The sequence below is a fragment of the Lemur catta genome, chromosome 24 (assembly GCF_020740605.2).
Source record: "Lemur catta isolate mLemCat1 chromosome 24, mLemCat1.pri, whole genome shotgun sequence".
NCBI classification, from domain to species: domain Eukaryota; kingdom Metazoa; phylum Chordata; class Mammalia; order Primates; family Lemuridae; genus Lemur; species Lemur catta.
In genome coordinates this window covers 2,547,818-2,570,785 of record NC_059151.1, presented here as the reverse complement: position 1 = coordinate 2,570,785, position 22,968 = coordinate 2,547,818, and the positions used below count along the sequence as shown (strand labels likewise).

The following is a 22,968-nucleotide window of genomic DNA, read 5'->3' as shown; positions in this document are numbered from 1 at the left end:
CAGACACCTGCCTGAGACCATTGCCATGTCCTGGCTTCGAGAGTCGAATCTAAGACACAGCCCACCCGCAAGCCCTCAGCTCAAAAATAGACTGTGATCCACACACTATCCAGGGGGTCAGTTGTGGGAAATTTTCATGAACTGAGATAATAAATTGTCATTGGGTCCCCAGAATTGTCCACATGAGCCTCTTTTAACCAAATAAGCTGCCTCTAACTCTTCACAACATTTACCTGTACGGTAAGAACTAAGAAAGGGGGAGAGAGGTGAGAGAGGCCTTTCTCCTTTCCTGAGGTCCAAGCCAAAAACAGGCAAAAATGTGCAGTTGGCAACGGTTGTTTTGAGCAACCTGACATTATTTCTCCACAATCCTCCTTCCCAAGCACCCAGTAAACTCCGTGCTGCTCTAAGCTCCCCAACTGTGATCTGCCACTTCTAGAGACTTCAAAGTTCTACCCGTTTCCCCTTTCCAGTGGCGGCAGATCTTAGTTCTTAAGAAAAGCAGCAGCCCTACGGAAGAGCCAGTTTAAGATCATACAATTAAATTTTCATTTATTCTACAAAAAAAGCAATCTAGACATGTTAATTCATACCCAACAGGTAGGTGACAAAAATATCTGGAAAGGCAATAAGGCTATATTTTCTTTTTTAAAAAGAGGCTGGGTAATTAAAAGTCATCTTTTATTGTCAAATTGCACATGGCCTGATAAAATGAAATCGAAAAATTCTGAGGATCATTTTTGACACGTTTAGCTAAGCCAGTCTGATGGCGAGTCTGTCCTTGGCTGACTCCTAGGTGGTTTTTGTCCCTCAAGGCTTTCTTCCTTTCCTCTGAGTCTGAGACTACACACACTTCCAAAACCCCAGGCTTTTCATAAGGTGTGCAGGGGAGGAGCAGAAGGGCTGGACAGCAGGAAGAGGAAGGATGAGAAAAGAGTTTAAAAAAAAAGAGTTTTAAAAAAATGGAAAGGAAGCCAGTTGCACACATGAACATGAATCACGAGGACATTTATGGACTAAGGGAAACCTGGAATTTTATGACATTATGGTATCTGTCATTTAGCTGAACACATTCCAATTTAGATAGTGTAAAACAAATATTAGTCTTATACCTTAGGGCGACTCAGTCGCCCTAAGTTGAGAGCTCACACTCCAGGGGTACTCAGCCACCTCCCGGAAGTGCCCCTACATAGCTTTGGCTATCTTTATCTTTATCGCCCATCCATTTCCCCAAGCTTTGTTAATTAGTATAATAAATTTTAGAAACAGGCTTTCACCTGTTAGTAGCTTCTTAGAGTCCTGGATGCCAGAGACAGGCTTTCCTGGGTCAAATTAGTGGTATTCACAATATGGGGATGGGTCAAACATTTTAGTGATATTTTCCCACCCTTGCATAAAGGAGAATAGTTAAGTCGTCACTTAAAGGCCTTGAGACGTTATTAGAAACTGTGACTTTAAGCAAAATGATGTATAACAAAACCAATTTTTTTCTCTTCAACATTATAACAAAACATCATTGAACAACACAATAGTACTCGAGGACCTTCTATAAGTCATTTTGCTTAAAGTCATTTCCAAGAACCTATCCGCGATGCTGAGAGCTTACTGTGTAAGAATCCAGCCAGCCCGTCTTCCAGGGCCTACACCCCAAACAGTGCCGGGTCCTCCTGCTGGTTCAGAAGGTTCCTGGCTGCTCGGCGCACAGCCTGACTCGGTTGACCAAACCCTGCTCCTACAACATTGCTGCAATGGCCTCAAATGAACTTTTCATGTAAAATGTTTTTGAAACACCAAAAGAGACAGCAGGGACTTTACTGAACTTATTGGACATGAAGTATAGACTGTTTTGCGACACTTTACTATTAGAATGTCTGTGTGTATGTGAGAATTTGATCTCCTCTGACAATGGAGGCATAGTTAACTGTCACTGTCATACACTGAATGCTTCTGTCCCCTCCAAAATTCATGCTAAGGCTCTAACTCCCAAAGTGACGGTTTCGGGGAGGTAGTTTGGGTTAGATGAGGCCAGGAGGGTGGAGCCTCTTGATGACGTTAGTGCCCTTGTACGAAGAGACACTAGAGACCCTGCAGCCTCTCTCTTCATGCCTGAACAAGGAGGTCGTGTGAGGACACAGGAGAAGGCAGCCCTCACCCCAAACTGCCCATGCCGGCACCCTGATCTCAAACTTCCAGCCTTCGGGACTGGGAGTCAATAAGTTTCTGTTGTTTGAGCCACCCAAGCCACCCAGTCCACGGCATAGTAATCCCCCCTTGTCTGGGATTTTGCTTTCCATGGTCTCAATTACCCGCGGTCAACCGCGGTCTGAAAATACTAAGGCATTTTGAGAAAGAAAGAGAGGCCCCGTTCACATAGACTTTATTATAGCCAATATAGTATGATAACTGTTTTATTCTATTAGCAGTTATCATTGTTCATCTCTTACGGTGCCCAGTGTATAAATTAAGCTTTATCATAGATATGTGTGCACAGGAAAAAACATAGTATAGGACCTGGTCCTACCCACGGTTTTGGGCATCCACCGGGGCTCTTGGAATGTATCCCCCGCAGATGAGGGGGGACTACTGTATTCTGCTTCGGCAGCCGAGGCAGAGAACATTCTGTACTCAACTACGTCCCATCTTCTTCAAACAAACAAAAAACTAAAGCTACAGTTATTCATAAGTAAAGTATTTTACTTATTTCCCTTTCTTTCAAGTGGCTAAGTTTTCTTTTTTTTCTTTTCTTTTCTTTTTCTTTTGGAGACAGAGTCTCACTGTATTGCCCAGGCTAGAGTGAGTGCTGTGGCGTCAGCCTCGCTCACAGCAACCTCATACTCCTGGGCTCCAGCGATCCTCCTGCCTCAGCCTCCCGAGTAGCTGGGACTACAGGCACGCGCCACCATGCCCGGCTAATTGGCTAAGCTTTCTTGAAATAGAGTTATAGCTCCGGTTAAGCATGAATGAGCCCATCAGTAGCCCCTTGTCTCCCACTGCCCATCCCACTCCCAATCCACTCTCCCTCTCTTCTTAGTAAAAGAACCTTAGTAAAAGAACCTTCTTCTCCCTTAGTAAAAGAACCTAAATTTTAGCTGGGCACGTGGCCAGAACAAATACTACACTCCCCAGCTTCCTTTGTTGCCACCTGACTTGAGTGCTAGCCAATGGATACAAGCGTCAGTGGCATTTCCAACTTCCTTCCAGCTCAAGTTCTTAAAGAGATGAATGTGTCCTCCTTTCTTTAATTCCTTCCTCCTAGCCATTTGCTGAACGCACTGGGTAGAGTTGGAGCAGCCATCCTGGACCGTGAAGTAGACGCACAAGCTGAGGACAGTGGAGCAATACAGACTGAGCAGTTATCCAGCCTTGACTGCCCATGATTAAGTGAGGCAGATAAACATCCACCCTGCTTACGCCACTGTTATTATGCGTAAGCCACCACCACTTTCTCCCAAACCTGCAGGTAACTAGAATAAATGGCATTGTTAGCAGTGATTTTTTCTTCCTCTAATTAAAAAAAAAGGGATAGTATTTCTGAAAAACTTCTTACCAGGGAAGTTCAGTCAATCCTCCTTGTATAGCAATAGCAGACTTAACCCTGTTAGCAAACTGGACTGCATCTTCTCCTTCCTGGTTTAAAAAAAAAAAAAAATACAAAGACATCTTGGATATAGTGCTTTTAATACCTTAAAATGTCTTATCATCATTTATATTCGTTTTAAATTGTAAGATTCACATTTCGGCTCGAATCAAAGCAAATATCATTTGTTCTAGTAAGAAAATGCAGTGCTGTATTTAATTTTTTTATCATGTGCATGTATTTATTAGACTCTTTATTAGTCTTACCCAAGAAACAACATTATATAATATCTACAGGTTCAATAAACCAACAGCAATCGTAAAACTCTTATGGAAAACAGTCTCTGAATATAAAATGGCCTGATGTGAAGTGAGCTAACTGCATTATTAAAAAATGACTCATTGGCTGAGAAAGCAAAAAGGCACGATACGGAGAAGGGAGACACCCAGGTTTTCAGGCAAAGGTTTTCCTGCCTTTATTTGATTAGATAAAGTGCCAAAGACCAGCTGCTATCTAAGGCATACCTCTCTGGTCATGGGGGGCAGGTACCACACCTCACAGACGATGGCCCAGCTGGTCATCATTCGCAGCAGGTGGCTCACCATGTTGTATTTGCAGCTGTTCCAAAAGGCATCGCCAAACTGAGGGTTGTACTGGAACAAAGAAGAGAAAACACATCCTAGTTATGAACTCAGTGGTGGCTTCTCATCCGTGTGCACGTTTTTAGGGTGGCAGGCCAGGTACCTTTATCAGACCCTACGAAAAAGGAAGTCACTTCGCTTCATAGAGTTGATCCAAAAAAGCAAACGAGACCAGCTAACTCCACCTGCTTTCCTGACCAGAGCCCCAGAGCACTGCAACAAGAGTCACTTGCGTGACTGTTAAATAAATGTCTGTCCCCACACTTCACTGGGAGGTCAGTGGGCACAGTACCCATTTTGCTTAGTCACTGCATCCTTGGTACTTAGTACAACACCTGGCGCACAGTGACCCCGGGCAAAGCTATCTACAGATCGGCAGAGAACTCAAATGGGGCAAAATGTAAAGAAACGGTGAATCTGAGTAGAGAGTATACAAAGTGTTCCTCCTTCTTGCAAATTTTAAGTTTGAAATCCTATTGAAAGAAAGTTACCGATCTAATGCCTTGGTTTGTTTTGTTTTGTTTTTTGGCATCCGTGTTACCTTAATTGCAACGGGGTGTATGGTGCCGCCAATTTCGAAGCTTCCCTTTTTAAACATCATGACCGAGGTGTTGTTGATGCAGGTTCCTGCAGGGGGGGCGGGAGGGGGCAGTGAATATTCTTAAAGGCAGTCGTTTTTAAAATAAATGTTAAAAGGAATTATTTTTATATGAAATAATTAAAAATATCAAAATTACAGACATTATACTCCCATTTCACACATCAACCCCTGCTTAAGTAGTGGGTAGTAATCTAACAGTCCTAAACAAGCTTAACCACAAACTTTTTCTCTGAACACTCCGTGGGTACAACTTCTTTACAAGACGTGACAATTTCAATGCATTTAAAATAGGATCCTCCAAAAGTAATGGACAGTAATGTTCCTGAGTCCATTACCCAGAAATGACTTTTGAAATCAAAAACGTAGCATGACTTCCATCAAATCACAAAAGAAAGCAGGGAATTAATAGCTCAAAGAAATCCATCCCTTTCCTGGAGGACAGCCGAGATTTGGACTGAAAATGCCAATTCTAGAACAATTTTATTTGTCATGGGCCTTTGGTGGTTTGTTGTTATCGACTACAGCTTGGCGGGCAGTCCCCATTCTTACCTTCGGGAAAGATTAATATGGGTAATTTTTTCTTATCCGCAATATGTTCTTTTAGTCTGTGAAGAAAAATAAAGGATCAAAATTCTACCTTTAAAAAGAGATAGGTGGGAGTCCTTTTCAACACTCTTTATACTTTCCTGGCACAAATATACTTTTAAAGCAATAGGGAGAAAATAAATAAGATATAAATAGAGGAAATAAACTCCAGTTGTTCCCTTTCTAGAAGAGTCTAAGGAGGGCTGCACTATTGCAATGTCTCTAACTTCCGAGTGAGCGGCTGCTGCCGGCTCTCAGGCAAGATGACTGGACGGTCGTGCGACATGCACTCTGGAGCCCCACATCTCGAGCCGTGTCCTTCCCCGTGGGCTTGTATTTCCCCGTCTGGAAAACGGGACTGCTGATTGCTGGGCCCATCTGCATCAGGCCCTTAAGTGCAAGGGGACACCTTCAATGAGTCAGGACAAACTTTCCCATCAAGGCTGAGGACGGATGTCCTTCCAGGCTCAGGTCCTGTCCTCCCTGCAGCCAACCCTACATTCTGCTCTGCTCATCGGAAGCCGAGAAGCACCGCAGCTGCCAGAGGGTCTCATTGCTCACCGATCCCAAGACAGGGAATGCTTTTTCTCACCGGAAGCAGATTTCAGCAAGTACTTTTCATTTTACCCTTAAGGGCACGGGCTGCCTTCGGGTTTGCAGAAGCAAGGACCAGGCCACCTTCGCTCAAGGGCCTCGGGCACAAAGCTGAGCTCCAGTTCCCGGCTAATGTTTCTGGAAGCTTGGCTCAACCTCAAAGCCCGGAGGCTCTGTCTTTCACTTCTCTCTCTCTAGCTGGATTCAAGTGACAATGGTCACTCATCAGCACGAAGTCAACCGTCTGTTTGTTTAGCAAACAGTTCTCAATTATTTAACCTCCGAGGGGATAATTTTTAACCTTGAAAATTCAGACACTGCACCATACCTGAGGCACAGCAATACAGACAGACGGGCCTTTGATCCCATCACAAACCCCTCTGGGACTACAGAATTAAAATTTGTAAAGATCTGGCTGAGACAGGTGATTCACCAGAAGGTCCAACTACAAATAGAGCTCTGTATGTTTTAGTTTTATCTTCAGTGTTTTTCTGTCCTGTTTGGCAGGAAGGTCAAGATTTACCAGCTTTGGCCGGGCGCAGTGGCTCACGCCTATAAATCCTAGTACTCTGGGAGGTCGAAGCGGGAGGATCATTTGAACTCAGGAGTTTGAGATCAGCCTGAGCAAGAGCAAGACCCATCTCTACCAAAAATAGAAAAAATTAACATGGTGGTGTACACCTGTAGTCTCAGCTACTCAGGAGGCTGAGGCAGGAGGATCGCTTGAACCCAGGAATTTGAGGTTGCAGCAAAGCTATGATGATGCCACTGCACTCTAGCCTGGGTGACAAAGCAAGACTCTGTCTCCAAAAAAAGAAAAAGATTTACCAGCTTTTATGCTGCCCCAGTGAATACTGAGTAATCTCACTGCTTACCTCTTAGTGACCAGGTGTCGGTCCTTCATTTCTGAGCGTTCGAACCAGATATGTGGGCAAGACTTGACCATAGCTCTCTGCATAATTCCCAACAACCCGCCATGAACCTGGCCAACCTAGAAGCACCACGACAAAAAGAGAAAAATATAAAGGCACAGCTATTCAAAGAAAGACTTTTTTTTTAAGTACCAATAAATTCCTGTTCCCCACTCAGAAATCAGATTGGCCTTCTGAGTTCTTAGCCTGGTCAAAGGACTTTTCAAGTCAAATGCAAGCAAAAGGTATTCTTTAGTAGCACCTTTCAATTTCAAGTTACACTGCTGCATTAGCTATCCTCTAACTTTAACAAGTAGGGGTCCCTTCAACTTAGTCAAGATTAGAGAAATACAAATTATAACTACACTTTAATACCACTTCAAACCCATCCAATTGACAAAGATCTAAAAGCTTGACAATATATCATGCATGGCTACGGGAAACAGGCCCTCTCATACACCGCTTGGGGAAAAGGAGAGAGGATTACAACGCTAACAGAAGGAAATTTGGCAACATCTATCAAGATAACATATACATTTACCCTTCATTTCAATAATTCTTCTTCTAGGAATTTACCCTGAAGATACACCTCCAACAAAATGGAAATACCTAAGCATGAGACTACTAATTACAGTATTACTTCTTATTGCAAAATATTAGGAACTACCTGAATGCCCAAATATAGGAAATTGGATGAACAGACAATGGTGCATACGTCTAGTGGAATACTACACAGCTGGGAAAAAGGTAAGGCTTATCTCTATGACTGGTAACAAGTGATTTCCAGGAGATATTGTTAAGTGAAAAAGGCAAAAGAGCAAATACAGTATGCTACCTTTTGTGTAAGAAGAAAGGGGAAATCATACACACACATTTGTTGATCTCTACAAAAATAAATACAGAAAGGATAACCCAAGCCAATGAAGTTGGAAACCCACAAAAGTCAAGGAAAGGGGTAGAATGAACGTGGGAGGGAGGGGCACTTCTGTGCGTGCACCTTTCTTGTTTAGCTTTGACACTGAGAAGCATGTGGATAGCCTACCTATTCAAAAACAAAATAAAACAAAATCAACAAGGGTGGGAATAACGAACTGAATGCAAACTAAAGCAAATGAACCCAACTGTATTTCAAATGAGTAAAAAAACGATGCTGAAGGAAGAGAATATCTAAGAAACTTACTTAGACGGTATCTGACCTCATGCGACCTACATCTCAGACGACGTAGCAAGAACTGCTACCATTTCAGGCAGCATTTATTGGAACGTTAAAAAAGAAAAGTCATTGACAAGAGAGCTTTAATGTTCTTCAGACATATAGCTTATATTTAGCCAGAAAGGCCAATTATGACCTTCGGGGGAACAGTTTCCTCCCATTTCTGCCTAGTGCCATCCCTGATTTAAATTCAATTGGCTGATGTCTTCAATTTGGGGCTTAAAGAAAAAAAAAAAAAAAAGGAAAAAATAATACATTCAATTGGCTTTAGGTTTCTACCAGTCAAGCGACTGGACTGCACTGTTTGTAGTTACCATGCTTTTCTAAACCTTGGCTCACACTGAAATTGCAGTTACACATAATCAAAAATTAAGGAAAATGCCAACAAAATTCCAGGTTCCCCGGTCTCAGTGGGTTCTACTCAACTCTGTTGACCAGGACACAGAAAGCGCATGGTCTCAGAAACACAAAATCATGATTAGGCAGTGCCATCGTTTGAACAATGTTCCCCAGGGTTCACAGATTGGAAACTCGATCCTCAATGTGACAGTGTTGGGAGGTGCATTGTCACCACGGGAGGTGTTTAGGTTTGGGCTTTACAGGGATCCACAAACACCTTGAAATTATACAAAACATCGTGCTTGTATGACACACACATATGGTTTATCATCGTGTCCGATGATTTTTCTTAAAAAAGGTACATAACTATCAAATATTCCTAACCTAAAAAAGATTAATAACCACCAAGATTAAGTCCCATAAGTCTTTTCATAAAGGTGGCTAAAGCTTCCTAGATATTCAGAAAGAACTCCACTATTTAGAGAAATTTCAGAATGTGTTAAAATGAAGTTGTTCAGGAGTTATATATCTGAATCTGTATTTTAGATAGATTAAACATATGGCAATAAGTAGAAATTTTTACAAAGGGCTTCAAATGACAGCATAACCCAGGAATAGTCAAATACCTGACGTGTGCCAGCTCACCCCACCCTCCTGCCTGCAGCTGGGACTCCCTTCAAACGCCTTCCCAGAAAAACACCCCAGACCAGACCGTGACTGTCAATCCCCGGAGCTAGTGAGTGAGATAAAAGCCATCTGCCCTCCTGAAGTCCTGCCCACCACCACGAGAATATGAAAAGAAGATTCCCCCGGGACCACCGTCAAATCCTTCTGCTCCACACACTAACTTGGAGCTTCAGGCATCCCCAGAACTTACTTGACAAATAAAGGTGATGTAGGAAATGCTGACAAATTTGTAAGGGCAATAGAAAACAAATATATGTCTTGCTTACTAGATCCTCATTAAAGAGCTAGATTTTTTTTTTTTAATTGCATAGAACTCCCTGAAGGAAGAGAGAACTAATTGGCTGGCTAGGGGATTTGTACAACTCCAAGGAGGAAGAATATCATGTTCCAAAACATTATTCAACAGCGGAAGGCATTTTACGAGAAAAATGGAATCAACTTTACAAAGTTCTACCAACCTCAAGTATGTCTACATTTCAGTAAGTTCATTTTTTACTACTTTAAATATGATGGCAATTTTCTTTCCTTTTCTTTTGTTTTTTTTTTTTTTTTTTTTTTTTTTGAGACAGAGTCTTGCTGTGTTGCCCAGGCTAGAGTGAGTGCCGTGGCGTCAGCCTGGCTCACAGCAACCTCAAACTCCTGGGCTTAAGCGATCCTCCTGCCTCAGCCTCCCGAGTAGCTGGGACTACAGGCATGCGCCACCATGCCCGGCTAATTTTTTAGTTGGCCAGATAATTTCTTTCTATTTTTAGTAGAGATGGGGTCTCGCTCTTGCTGAGGCTGGTCTTGAACTCCTGACCTCGAGTGATCCTCCCGCCTTAGCCTCCCAGAGTGCTAGGATTACAGGCGGGAGCCACCGCGCCCGGCCTTCTTTCCTTTTCTTGCACTACGTATTTCTCATGTAAATATATTACCTAACTTACATAGCTACAATATATAATATACACAACAAAATACATATATGGCTATAGTATAACCCAATCAAATTTCTAATATAGCACCAACTTTCTAATTTGTGCCGAAATAAACTAAAAGTTTGACCAATCCATGAAAGAGCCAACTACCTGCAGGATCAATGAGCGGCCCTTACCATTGTGTAACACCCATCTGTTGTCAGGATCAATACATCTATCGGAGAGGTGTGGTTGGCAACACAGATGCCTCCCTTCTGGGGCCTGTACTGCCTGCAATTCATCACAAACAATGGTAAATACCAAACCTTGAAAAGTAAGAACAGCATAGAGAGACTCATCTGATTTTTTTAAGCATATTTTTAAAAATAAAGTTCGGCGGTGCACGGGCCCATCTTTAAGACGTCATCTCTGGGTGGTACGACGGGAGTAGAGCGAGGGGCCGTGACTCTCCTTTGATAATACGTAAGTTTTGCTTATTTAATCTTAAGTATTTTCATTAAGTACTCTCATATTATTTTGATCTTCATAAATACAACTTTCAGTGGCTTCATGGTGACCTACAGGAAAATTTACCATGGTTTCCTCCCTCCGAGCTTTCTGGAGCAGAGGTCTGCAAAGCTTTTCCTATCGAGGGCCAGACAGTACACACTTTAGGCTTTGCGGGCCGGACCATCCCTGTCACGACTACGACTCTGCTGGTGTAGCACGAAGGCAGCCACAGACAACATGTCGATGAATGAGCGTGGCTGTGTTCCAATAAAACTTTATTTACAGAAAGCAGACAGCAAGCCAGATCTGGACTTCAGGCCTGTGGTTTAGTTTGTCCATCTCTACCCTAAAGTTAAACCAGGATTTGACACCAATAAAGCAAAGCAGTTTGCTTATCTACGTGGAGAAGAAAGGGAACCAAATGCATTGATTTTAGCATATCTTCCTTAAAATGAGAAGCAGTTCTGTAAGTTATGAACTCCTCCATATGTGATTAGAGACCCTTTTCTGGAGAAAGTGTCCCCTCCGATCACATTTCTGCAACTTCTTCTACTCCTTCCTTCAAAACTCATAGTCCAGTTGCATCATATAATTTAAAACTTTTAAGGGGCCTAAACCAAATGACAAAATGTTTCCCTTCTACACATGAGAAAGAAAGACCCAATCAGTTAAAAAAAAAAGAGGCTTGTCCTAGAACTTGTAAAACAGTGATGTTAAATTTTAAAAAATAACATTGAGGTAACAAGAACAGACACTGAAAAGCGACCAAAATCCCTTTCCCAGAGCTAAGAACTTTCCTCAGCTTCCTTTACTCTCTATGATGCGGGGTGAGAAAAGCAGAAGGTTGTTTTAAGGCTCGGGCACGGATGCTGGAAGTGGCAGCACTGAGCCCGGAAACCAGGCCTGGGGACGCCACCTCGAGTCCCTTTCCCCACCCCACGGGCCCGTCACCATCGTCACTTTTCACACCAGACAGACCCGGCTCGAACCCTAACTCTGCTGCGTACTCACTACCCGATCGATCCCAAACCACCCATCCCAGAGCTCCCCCCGTGCCCCGCACAGTGAGCCGGCCGCGTCCCCCACACGGGGTCTGGCCTGCACACCGAAGACGCTCAATTATTAAGCACCACTGCATGTGTACGACGACATTCCTTCTGCAAACAGAGCTCTTTTTATCCAGTGCTTTCGTGCCTCGTGGGACACCCTAAGCAGGAGGGGTGGACACTGCGAATGCCCGGGCTCCACCCGCTTCCTCCCACTCCGATCCCCACCGGCTCTGCCCGGAGACGGGCGGAATGGGGGGCGGGGGCGTGGGGACAGCAGACACTCACTTGTTGTGGTAGTGAATGGTGCCAGAGAAGGCCCGCACGCAGATGCGGCAGCACGTCAGATGCACCAGTTCACTCAGCCGGTTTCTGAGGCTGAAGCAAAGAGAAAACACGTTACTGTCAGTTCTGAGCACTCCCCAGAAACAATACGATGCGAGCGTTACCGTGCTCTTGGGCACCTGATGCTGCTCTGCATCCTACTCTGCTCTGCTCAACTCTTCCAGTCCCATCGGGGCATTGTTTTTGTTTTTGTTTTTGAGACAGAGTCTCACTCTGTCGCCCAAGCTAGAGTGCCGTGGCGTCAGCCTCGCTCACAGCAACCTCCAACTCCTGGGCTCAAGCGATCCTCCTGCCTCAGCCTCCCGAGTAGCTGGGACTACAGGCATGCGCCACCACGCCTGGCTCATTTTTTCTATATATATTTTTAGTTGTCCAGATAATTTCTCCCTATTTTTTAGTAGAGACGGGGTCTCGCTCTTGCTCAGGCTGGTCTCGAACTCCTGAGCTCAAATGATCCACCCTCCTTGGCCTCCCAGAGTGCTAGGATTACAGGCGTGAGCCACCGCACCTGGCCTCATCCGTGCATTTTAGTGTGAGACGGCAAAAGTTTACCAAGAGTGTTGGACATAACTCTGATGCAAAGTAGCTCCTGCCCTACTAGACTATTCAGATAAATTCCTGAAACTGAAGCTTCTTTGGTCTTGGTCTTACGAGCCTGCCAATATATAAGACTCTCTCTTTGCTTTGAGTGTCTCAGTTCATTTTCTGTCTTTTCTTCATTTCTCCTTTGAAAAAACAACTTCTTTCAATTTATATGGAAGTAAGATGGAAAATCAAATGAAGACTACGAAGACAGAGTGAGCAGAATTCTAATAAGAGACCATGAAAGTAATGCAAGACATAAGAACCAAACAAATATTCTCGTTGTGGACACAGCTAAGGAAAAGGACAATCCTACTTATGGCCGGATGGAAGAAAACATTTCACCTGCTGTCTGGCAGCTGCCCCACCAGTGTGGTTCCTACAACCAGCAAACTGATCCCAATGAAAGCCAAAGTGACCCTAAAAAAAAAAAAAGAAAGAATGAAAAAGAAAAAAAAAAAAAGGCAATGAAAAAGTTTGTCAAATAGTAGGGAAGTAACCTAAAATTTCATAAATAATAAAGTTGTAAATGAGTTGTCGAGTATCCACATTACGGAATATGATGCAGTCATCAAAAGAATTGGGTAAGTCTTTACATTCTGACATGGAAGAATGTTCCCAATACATTTTGAGAGACAAAAATTTGCAAAGTAAGTTTCAGAATAATATATCGAGTATGATACCATTTTCAGAATAACAACAAGCACATCTGTGTAGCTAGTCTGTATGTGCACAGAGAAGGCCTGGGAATTTGTTCACAAACCTGTCAAGTTCAATCTGTGTAATCATCAAAAGGCTAAGAGGGCTAGTAAAGAAATATACTTAAAGGCTCTTTCATAAGAAGAACATTAAAATAGATCACCAGGCAGGAATCCTTTAATACAAATCTAACTATTGTCCTTTTGCACGGTTCAAGATAACTCAGAGCAACAGGGTGACCGACAGTAACGCTAATCCCCATATAGACATTTTCTCATTTTTGAAAAGTGCTTTTAATATGCATGTATTTTCTCTTCAAAACGAAAATATGAGTTTTCAGAAATACAAATAGAACTACTCAAAAAGAAAAGGTTAAGATTTAAAATTCTTCAAAATAAATGGGATTTAGTCAAAGGTGAGGAAGAATCAATAGTTTAATGGCATTTTACTAATAAGATTCTTGAAACCATTCTACTTTGTCAAATGGAGACAGCAGAAACTTAGATTATCTCACTACCCTCTCAAATCGAACCAGATCTGTGGCTGCCCGTTCTCTGCAGAGCCTCGCCCCATCTTGCTGGACGCGTGGGGCGTTCACTCAGCAGCCGGACTGAAGGGAACCCCGGCTGCACCTCGGAAGGGCCTGTGGGTTTGGGAAAGCCACAGCGGCTGCCTGAGGTCAACAGTCAGGAGCAGCAGTGACCCTGGGGAGGGTTGGGCTGGTTTACTCCTGACAGTTTCACTCTTTACCTCCTGACCAGACATTTGGAGCACAAACTAGTTTATCTTAACCAATCTCGAGTTTTACATTAGAGGATGATTTTAAAAAAAAGAACAGCTAACAGCCTGGACAACATAGTGAGACCCCATCTCAAAAAAATAAAGAAAGAAAAGAATATACATTAATGTTGCAAAATATTTTGGCCTCATGCAAGATATAATTAATAATGCATTAATATAGCAATAAATAGAATTTATTAATTTTATAATTAATATAATCATATTATTGCTAATTATATGATTATAATTTAAATGCTATATTAATAGATGTTAATAAGTATAATTAACGTTATTCATTATATTTTGAGCAAGAACAAAGCATTTTCAATATGCTTCCCTATAAATACCTTGTTAAGGTGTTAAATCTTGTTAAAGATTGGTTTAACATCTTTTGACGTAGTAATTTGAATGTTACATTCTTTAGACTCTGTATGTTCATGTTAGTCACTGATGCAATAACTATATCATTTTTTAATCTCATCCATAAATTACGCAAAAGTTTTTAAAGAATGTTTTGCCACATTGTCCTAATGAGAATCACTTATTCCTACACATTAAATCAGAAAAGGTTGCGTTTTAACGTGTTTAACGATTGGGTTCAAAACTATTGAAACTTTTTATTTGCTAGAGTAACAGGCCAGAAAATTCTGTTTCTTACTCTTAGTAGGTGCCAAGGAGTCTTAAGTTTTCCATTTTCTTTTTGTTCTTAGATGCTCACATTACTGCACTTGATCTTAGTCAAAAGGCTGAGAAGCAGTGGGTGTTTATATTACTGGATCTTTTATACCACTGACCTATTTTGTGAGCGTTAGTTTAGTTAAAATTAGATGACAGAATCACACCACCATTCTCTGGGCCCCCACAGCATGGTGAAAGCTAACCGGCAGCAAATGAGGGCACCTCAACTACTCTGTGCTGCGGAATTCCTCACTCTTCCCTCCGGTTACCTTGGATACGGTGCCCGACCCATGGGCCAGGTGAGGATGCAAGAACTCCTCCATACATTGCACTTTACTAAAGTTTCATTTCTTTTCAAAAATAAAAACAGAACAAATGGATGCGCTAATGATACATATTACAGAATAGAAGCTTTTAATAAATATTTAATAAAAGCTCTAATATTTCCTTCCTGCACACCAGTGGACAGTCGTGGGAGCACTGGATAAGGTCCAGGCCAAGGTGCATGTGAAGCCTTGAATTTTGCTTTGTTATCGCAACAGAAATGAGTCCCAAAAGACATGCTACACCCTGTCTGGACTGGCAACATGAGCAAAAGACAACAGCAAGAACTCGGAAATCTGCATGTGCCTGTCCTTAAGCAATGCTTTCCCTTGTGATAAATCTGGATGGGGCAAGTAGAGGCCACCCACCCTGGGGACGGTGAAGAGGTTTCAACACATGTGTCAACTGTAGCTGGCTGGTAACAACTGCCTGGAAAGCTCTTGCGAGCACACCACGGCCACGTCCAGGGAAATGAAGCAAGAGAATTAACAACGATGTCGTGGCCGGTCCACAAGCCAGCTACCACCACCGCCACGCTCAACTGACCTTGGCCAGCTTCATCCCATGCCCGGTGTCTCCCACTCGCGCTCCACTCTGTGCCTCCACTAACCTGGGCTTCAGCCTGCCTCCTCCCCAGGCGGCACTCCAGCTTGGAAGCAGAAGGGGACCCGGGTGAGGAGCTTTCAGTAAGAGAAGTCGGTGATCACAGTGGAATTAGAAGGAACAAACTCACACTTCCGAATGGCTCTCTCCACGCGGTCCCCACTCTCAGGGATTTGTTCTCTCCTGTGCAGCTGGGAACCGTGACAGCCCGGCAAAGAGGGCACTGGGCTCTGGGCAGCTGCCATAGTTTGGCTGACGCTACGAATGGGAAACTGTCAACCCTCTCTCCTCCTCTTCTTGCTGACTGCCCTTGTCTATCCAACACCAAATCATCTACGACTGTAACCGCAAGGTGGATCCCATTATAAGACATGTTTAATATACTGGATTCCGAATGCACACCTTCATTTGGGAAAAAAATGTCAAAGGAGAAGAGATACTTAACACACCCCTGCAGAGGACACGTTTGATGGTGTTTCCTAAGCGGGACGGGGTAGAATTAGTGCCACGGTGCTCTTACGTGGCCCTTACGTACATGATTCAAAACCAAAGCGGAGCGATGACACGAGTTACGGGCAGGTGACTCACCTCAGAGGCAGGAGGATGCAATAGCGCACTAGGACGCCCAGCACCCACACCGTGGTGAGCCTTAGGCTGATGTAGTGGAAATTTATGTTGGTTCTCGTGAGGAGATTCCACGACACCAGCTCCTCTGAGGAAAACCTCTGAGTCACTTCGTCTTCCACGATGGCTTCCAGTCCCTTCTTGGAGAAATAAAACACGTCAGACAGCTCAAAGTCCCTTCCGCGCAGGCCAGAGAGCCCTTTCTCCATGGGTGACTCATCTCTTTCGATAATACCTTAAAAGAAAGCATCACGACATGAGAAAATGCTGTAGGACAGAACAACTGGCCGAAGGAGCAACGCGTGTAGAAAATAAAAAACAGGTAAACAAGTGTAACGGGCGACATGCAGCAGACCTCGGGTAACAGACAAGCAATTGCAGCGGGCGGAGAGAAGACATGGCTGTGGCTGCGTGCAACGGCCTCTACCCAACGATTTCAACTCATTCCTGAGCAATTTGGGCCCTTTACAACCCTTTTGCTTGGATTTCCTCCATGTGTGCCATTAGCCAAAGAACTCACAGAAACCAAGTCTTCCCAAGTATAGGTCTAGACTGTGCAAAAATAAAGACTTTTGTCCTCCCCTGATAAAAAACATAAAGTCAAAAAGCAAGGAGACCAGGTGCGGTGGCTCACACCTGCAGTCCTAGCCCTCTGGGAGGCTGAGGCGGGAGGATCACTCGAGGTCAGGAGTTCAAGACCAGCCTGAGCAGGAGCGAGACCCTGTCTCTACTAAAAAAATAGAAAGAAATTGGCTGGACAACTAAAAATATATAGAAAAACTTAGGCGGGCATGGTGGCGCACGCCTGTAGTCCCAGCTACTCAGGAGGCTGAGGCAGGAGGATCTCCTGAGCCCAGGAGTTGGAGGTTGCAGTGAGCTATGATGATGCCACTGCACTCTAGCCAGGGTGACAGAGCAAGACTCTGTCTCAAAAAAAAAAAAAAGCAGGCAAAATGGCAAAAGATATTTACCACAAATGGCAAACAGTTGATATTTTAATATATAAAAATAATTTAATAAGAAAAACACAGGCTCCTGCAGAAAAGTAAGCAAAGTGCATAGAAGCACCATATATTAAAACTTTTTCATGGGCCAGGCCTGGTGGCTCACGCCTGTAATCCTAGCACTCTGGGAGGCCGAGGTGGGAGGATCGCTTGAGCCCAGGAGTTCAAGGCCGCCAGGAGCTATGATCTCGCCATTGCACTCCAACATGAACAACAGAGCCAGACCTTGTGTCTACATAAATAAATAAACAGGCTAATGCTTTATGATTTTAGATTTGGGATTTTTTGGTAGGTTTGGGGGGGGAGGCGGTTGGCTGGCTGTTTTTGCCCCACATCCAAAGCTAATACCCAAACACCTTAAGAATTAGAGCAATAAAGTATGTTCTTGGATGATCATTAGGTTATTTTTTTCTGAAGTCGAGTGTAAGGGGTTTAGCCTTTCCACACCACCTCCCTGAAAGGCTCAATTGGTATCAGGATGAACCAAGATACCGTCCCTACTGATAACCTCTTGCCCCGTAGGCACCGCAGTACCACTTGAAGCAGCTTACTCAACCCAAGTACTGGCCAATATTTAGCAGTGCAAGCGGTTCATTGTTTAGCAATGTACAGTTTTTTTTTTACGTCTACAACAGGAGGGAAGAATAAGTTATTCAGCAAACCTCCAAATGAAATACACTGGGGACAGTAGACAGCACTTCTAAAAATAACCTTTTCCAGAAAGGCCAGAGACAAGAATGCAAGCTCAAGTTGCCCCATATTCTCCAACAGAGACAAGAGAAAAGAGATCTGCAAACAGAGGCCAACCCCTCAGTCCCGACACACTTGATGTGTAATATATTCTCTGCCCCTTTACCTAGTTTATTCTGAATGACTCAAATAAAATATAACTCAACTTTATATTTCGCTTAAGCATCTTTCAAAAAAGTATGTGGATAACTGCAATGCATGTAGTTGACAAAGGATTAATTTCCAGAATATATTTAAACACACAAAAAAATTAATAGGAAAATGTCAAAGAACATTGTTTAAAAAAAATGGCTAAGAATATGCAATTCATAAAGAGTAGCCTTAATGACTAAACATTTGAAAAGATGCTCAGGGCGGGTGCGGTGGCCCACGCCTGTAATCCTAGCACTCTGGGAGGCCGAGGCGGGTGGATCGTTTGAGCTCAGGAGTTCTAGACCAGCCTGAGCAAGAGGAGACCTGGTTCTACTAAAAATAAAACGAAATTATATGGACAGCTAAAAATATATATAGAAAAAAATTAGCCAGGCATGGTGGCGCATGCCTGTAGTCCCAGCTACCCGGGAGGCTGAGGCAGGAGGATCGCTTGAGCCCAGGAATTTGAGGTTGCTGTGAGCTAGGCTGACACCACGGCACTCACTCTAGCCCAGGCAACAGAGTGAGACTCTGTCTCAAAAAAAAAAAAAAAAACAGGATGCTCAGAGTCACCATAATCAGATAAATGCAAACTAAAACCACAATGAGATACTATAATGAGATCTGTAAGATTGATAACAATTTGAAATCTGATAATATCAAGTACTGGTGAAGATGTGGAACAATGGGAATGCAATTAGTACAAGCATACTGGAAAACAATTTGGCACTACCTAGTAAATTCAAAGACATCAGATCCTATGACCTGGCAATTCCACTCCCAGGTGTAACTCAGGAAGATCCGTTTTTTAATAATTGCAGGTATACAGAAAAGTTGACTTGCTAATTGCCAACATTCTGCCACATTTGCTTTATTGTCCTATCTTTACGTGCATAAAAGGATATTTTTTTCTGACCCACTTGGAATACATTTGTAGACTTCATCCCCTCTACCCCCAAATATTTCAGCACATGTTTCCTTAGGACAGAGAGATTCACTTATTTAATCACAGAACAATTATCAAAATCAAGGAGGTTGACAGTAATGCAATGCATTAACGGTCTAATCTACAGACCTTATTCAAATTTTGACAATGGTCAAAATTCAACAAACCCAGTTATTTTTAATAAATGAATCATGATCCTTCAGAGCAACCCACAATTCTTAAATTTGTGAAACCCTGAATCTAGGAACATTTTTTCCTTTTATGTCAGAAGTCAGTTCTGCAAAGTAAATCTATAAACATTTTGAACTTTGTCCATATACCAAACACTCCGGCCAAACCAACATGCTTGGAAGGAAATCAAATGAGGACTCTCTTTATCTAATGCAAGAGATTAATTGCACAAGCTGCCCTGTGCCTCCGTGCCTTCAGCAAGTCACTCACACATAAATAACGCCAGATAGGAAAGGCCTGTGGAAATGGAGACAGAAGTTAAAACCATCTCAGACATAATTAACTCTAAATGACCTGAAAGAACTCTTGGAATAACTGCCCATTTATAAATCACACTCGCAAGCTTCCTACGCCAGCAATGGAGAAAATGAGGCTCTCCTACAGCTCAAAAGAGAATACAGTAGCTTATGAACAGAATTGCACCCTTAATCTATCAATGACGTATGTGCCAAAAGGCAGAAGCTCAGCGTCCCAAACATACCCTCTCAGGGAAAACTCACTGAAACTAGTCTGAGCAAGAACACTACTCAGTCATAAGCTTCACTAACTCAACAATAGGTGAACGTATAGAGGGACAGCATGAAACAGAAATCTCTCTTAACACTGTTTCCATACATTTTAAATTAAATCTGGTTTGGAATGCACAAAACCACACTCCCCTATCCCACAGTTACTGGAAGAAGACACTATGGCAATGTTCTATTTCTTGATCTAGATGAGCAGACATACGAGTAAGTTCACTTTGGAAAATGCACGCAGCCGTACATTTATCAATGCACACTCTTGTCGATGTGTGTTATACTTGCATTTCCCTACCCAATTACTACAGAACTGGGGGGGGCGGTTACCTGTCCCAGCACCAACTATTGGCAGTGCTGTCCCTTTCCTGGCATGAGAAGCTCCTCTGAGGGGCTCAGGCCTTGGCTGGGAAGACGGCTGACATCCCACCCCACCATCCCCAACCTCCTTCCCCACCCATAAGTGTGACTGACCTGACTGAGTAAGAGACCAGGGTGAGGCAGTTACAGTAACCAACCCATGTCCGGGTTGGGGAGCGAGAGGGACCAGTGCTACTGGGATCAAGGAACCACAGAAATATTCTCGCCAAGAGGGAACGGCCAATGCTCAGGCAAACACTTAAAAACTAGAAAGATCTGTATGTCATCCGAACAAGCCAGGACCGAGAACGGGTCCCAGAAATAGACCACTGATCTCCATCTCACTCTCCTTTAATTCATTAATCGCTACATATATTACGATGTTAATTACTGCGCCAACTACATAGTCACACAACCGCACGGATTTCCAGTCCACTTTCAGCCGCCTTTTCTTACCATAACTTGGCTGTAACACTACAAGGCTGAGCTCCAGACACACCACATCCAAGCCGTTCCCTGGGGCATTAGTGAAGTTACAATTTCTAGGATAGAAATTAGGCAACTTGGTTATACTTACTTCCCAGTCACTCCTTCGTGTTCCTGATTATCACTGCTTTCCTTCCTAAGTACTTTTTAAAAATTAATTTTATTGTTATTAACTTAGTATAAGAATGGCTTTAGGTTCTTATAAAAAAAAAAAAAAAGGTCCAGTTCTTGAGATGCATACTGAAGTTTGTAAAGGTAAAAAGATGTGATCCCTGGAATTAGCTTTGAAATACTTCCTTAAAAGGACATACATTAAGATGAGACTGATACTTCTAATTGCTTTTGTTCTCTAACTTTCTACATTGCTCATATACTGGTTCTGTAATTAATTTTTTAATTAAAAAAATACTTCCACAAAGGAAACGCTGGGAGGAAAAAAAGATGAAGCAGATGTAGCAAATTCTAGACAATTGTTGAATTTGGGTGATGGGTAAAGGGGACTAATTGTACTAGTCTCTACTTTTAAAAAATGAATGCTACGCTCAAAAATACACTTATGATCCCATCACTGTGGTGTGGGAAAAAAGAGAAAAACTACACTTAAGAAACTTGTTGGAAAAGTCAACTTCAACTTAGCTGGGAATCAATTCCCTCATCTAAATGAAAACGTTCATTCATTCATTCAGTGAGTCAATACAGAGAGGGGGGGCAGGCACCAGACCAGACACTAAGATATAAGGGCAAGGGGGGAAGGGTTGAACTCTGTGGTCTCAGCACGGCTGCAGGCCAGAATCAGCTGTGGAATCTTTAAAAAAAAAATAGATGCCAGGGCCTAAGCCCAGATCTATCTACTAAACTAAAATGTCAACTACATTTTCAAAAATATATATGAATGGGTGAAAAAAACAATAAGGAAATACATGAAAACATTAGGTCTTTTCTAGGTAATAGTATTTCATATGGCTGATTTTTACTTTTATTATTTATACTTCTGCAATGTCTAATTTTTCAAAAGTATACGTATTATTTCACATTGAGAAAAAAATACTTAAGACACTATTTTTATAGCTATAATGAGATACCGCTACACACCCACAAGAATGGCTTAAATTTAAAAGGCTAAAAATACGAAAGTGCTGGAGAGGCTTGGGACCAACTGGAACTCTCACACACTGCAGCCGAGAGGGTACAAACATTTGAAATGCCATCCAGCAGTTTCTATTAATAATAAAGTTAAACATACACTGGGGCACCCAATGCCCAGACATTCCTAAGAATGTCTGTACAACACTGTTTATAGCAGCTTTCTGCCTAAGGGCTAAAAACTGGAAATAACCCAAATGTGAATCAACAAAATAATGGATAAACAAATCACTGATTTGTATAAAGGAATACTCCACAGTAATTATTAATATAAAAAAATCCACTGATTCATGCAACGACATGCAGAAATCTCAAAAATATTATACTATGTGGAAAAAAAAAACAGACACAAGGTATATATACTGCATGAATCCATTTACGTAAATTTCAAAAGTAGGAAAAACTAATTGATGATGACAGACACCAGAAGAGAGGTTATCAGAGGGACCGAGGGATGAGGGACATACATTAGGTGGGGACGTGAGAGAGTTTTGACACCATGCGTATGTTCTTTAGCTTGATCTGGCCAACAGTGACATGGGTCTCTAACAAGGTAAAAATTCATCTAGCTGAACACTTAATATTATGTATTTTAATGCATGTAAATTATACCTTGATTTTTCCAAAACCAGAAAGACAATGTTACTTTTAAGAGTCTCCCAAATTTCTAGCTACCATCTCAATTAGAAGTTCTAGCCAGCCGTACTCATCCCTCCCCTGTGTGTTTTTAAACCTTCCTTCCCTTACTAGAAGGCAACTGCCATCTGCTGAGTGGCTCCTGACGCCAGGCTGTCCGCTAAGCCCTTGACATGTCCCCTTACGAAGTCCCCATAATCCCATGGGGCATCGTGTTTATCCCATTGGATACGCGAGGAAACCAACGTGCAGAGGGGTTTGACGTGCCCAGGGCCACGGACAACAAGGAACAGAGCCAGGATTGGAAACCAAGCCTGTGACTCCAAAACCAAATGCTTCTCCATATCCTAAAGCCGCAAGTTCCACGTCACGCTGTTCAACATTGGCCCTGTGACGAATCCCAAACTCGTAAGATCTTTCCCTTCGACTCCACAGAGAGAGCCTGAGTAGCACTTCTGCCAAGCATGTTTGCTACCTTTAAGGGAAGAAAGGGAACTTGAATTAATACAGGAAAACCAAAACTTCACCGA

At 42.7% G+C, this 22,968-nt stretch overlaps 1 protein-coding gene across 1 annotated transcript in view; it reads right to left on the bottom strand.

The window, feature by feature from the left end:
* GPAT3 (glycerol-3-phosphate acyltransferase 3) overlaps window positions 1-22,968 on the bottom strand; it is a 41,750-nt gene that overhangs the window by 2,404 nt on the left and 16,378 nt on the right. The window contains exons 3-11 of the mRNA XM_045536694.1: window positions 16,197-16,467; window positions 12,870-12,944; window positions 11,886-11,975; window positions 10,239-10,332; window positions 6,874-6,989; window positions 5,369-5,424; window positions 4,760-4,845; window positions 4,102-4,230; window positions 3,548-3,627 (exon numbers count right to left, since the gene is read on the bottom strand). Coding sequence (XP_045392650.1) covers window positions 3,548-3,627; window positions 4,102-4,230; window positions 4,760-4,845; window positions 5,369-5,424; window positions 6,874-6,989; window positions 10,239-10,332; window positions 11,886-11,975; window positions 12,870-12,944; window positions 16,197-16,467 — 997 coding nt within the window. The remainder of the gene's footprint in view (window positions 1-3,547; window positions 3,628-4,101; window positions 4,231-4,759; window positions 4,846-5,368; window positions 5,425-6,873; window positions 6,990-10,238; window positions 10,333-11,885; window positions 11,976-12,869; window positions 12,945-16,196; window positions 16,468-22,968) is intronic.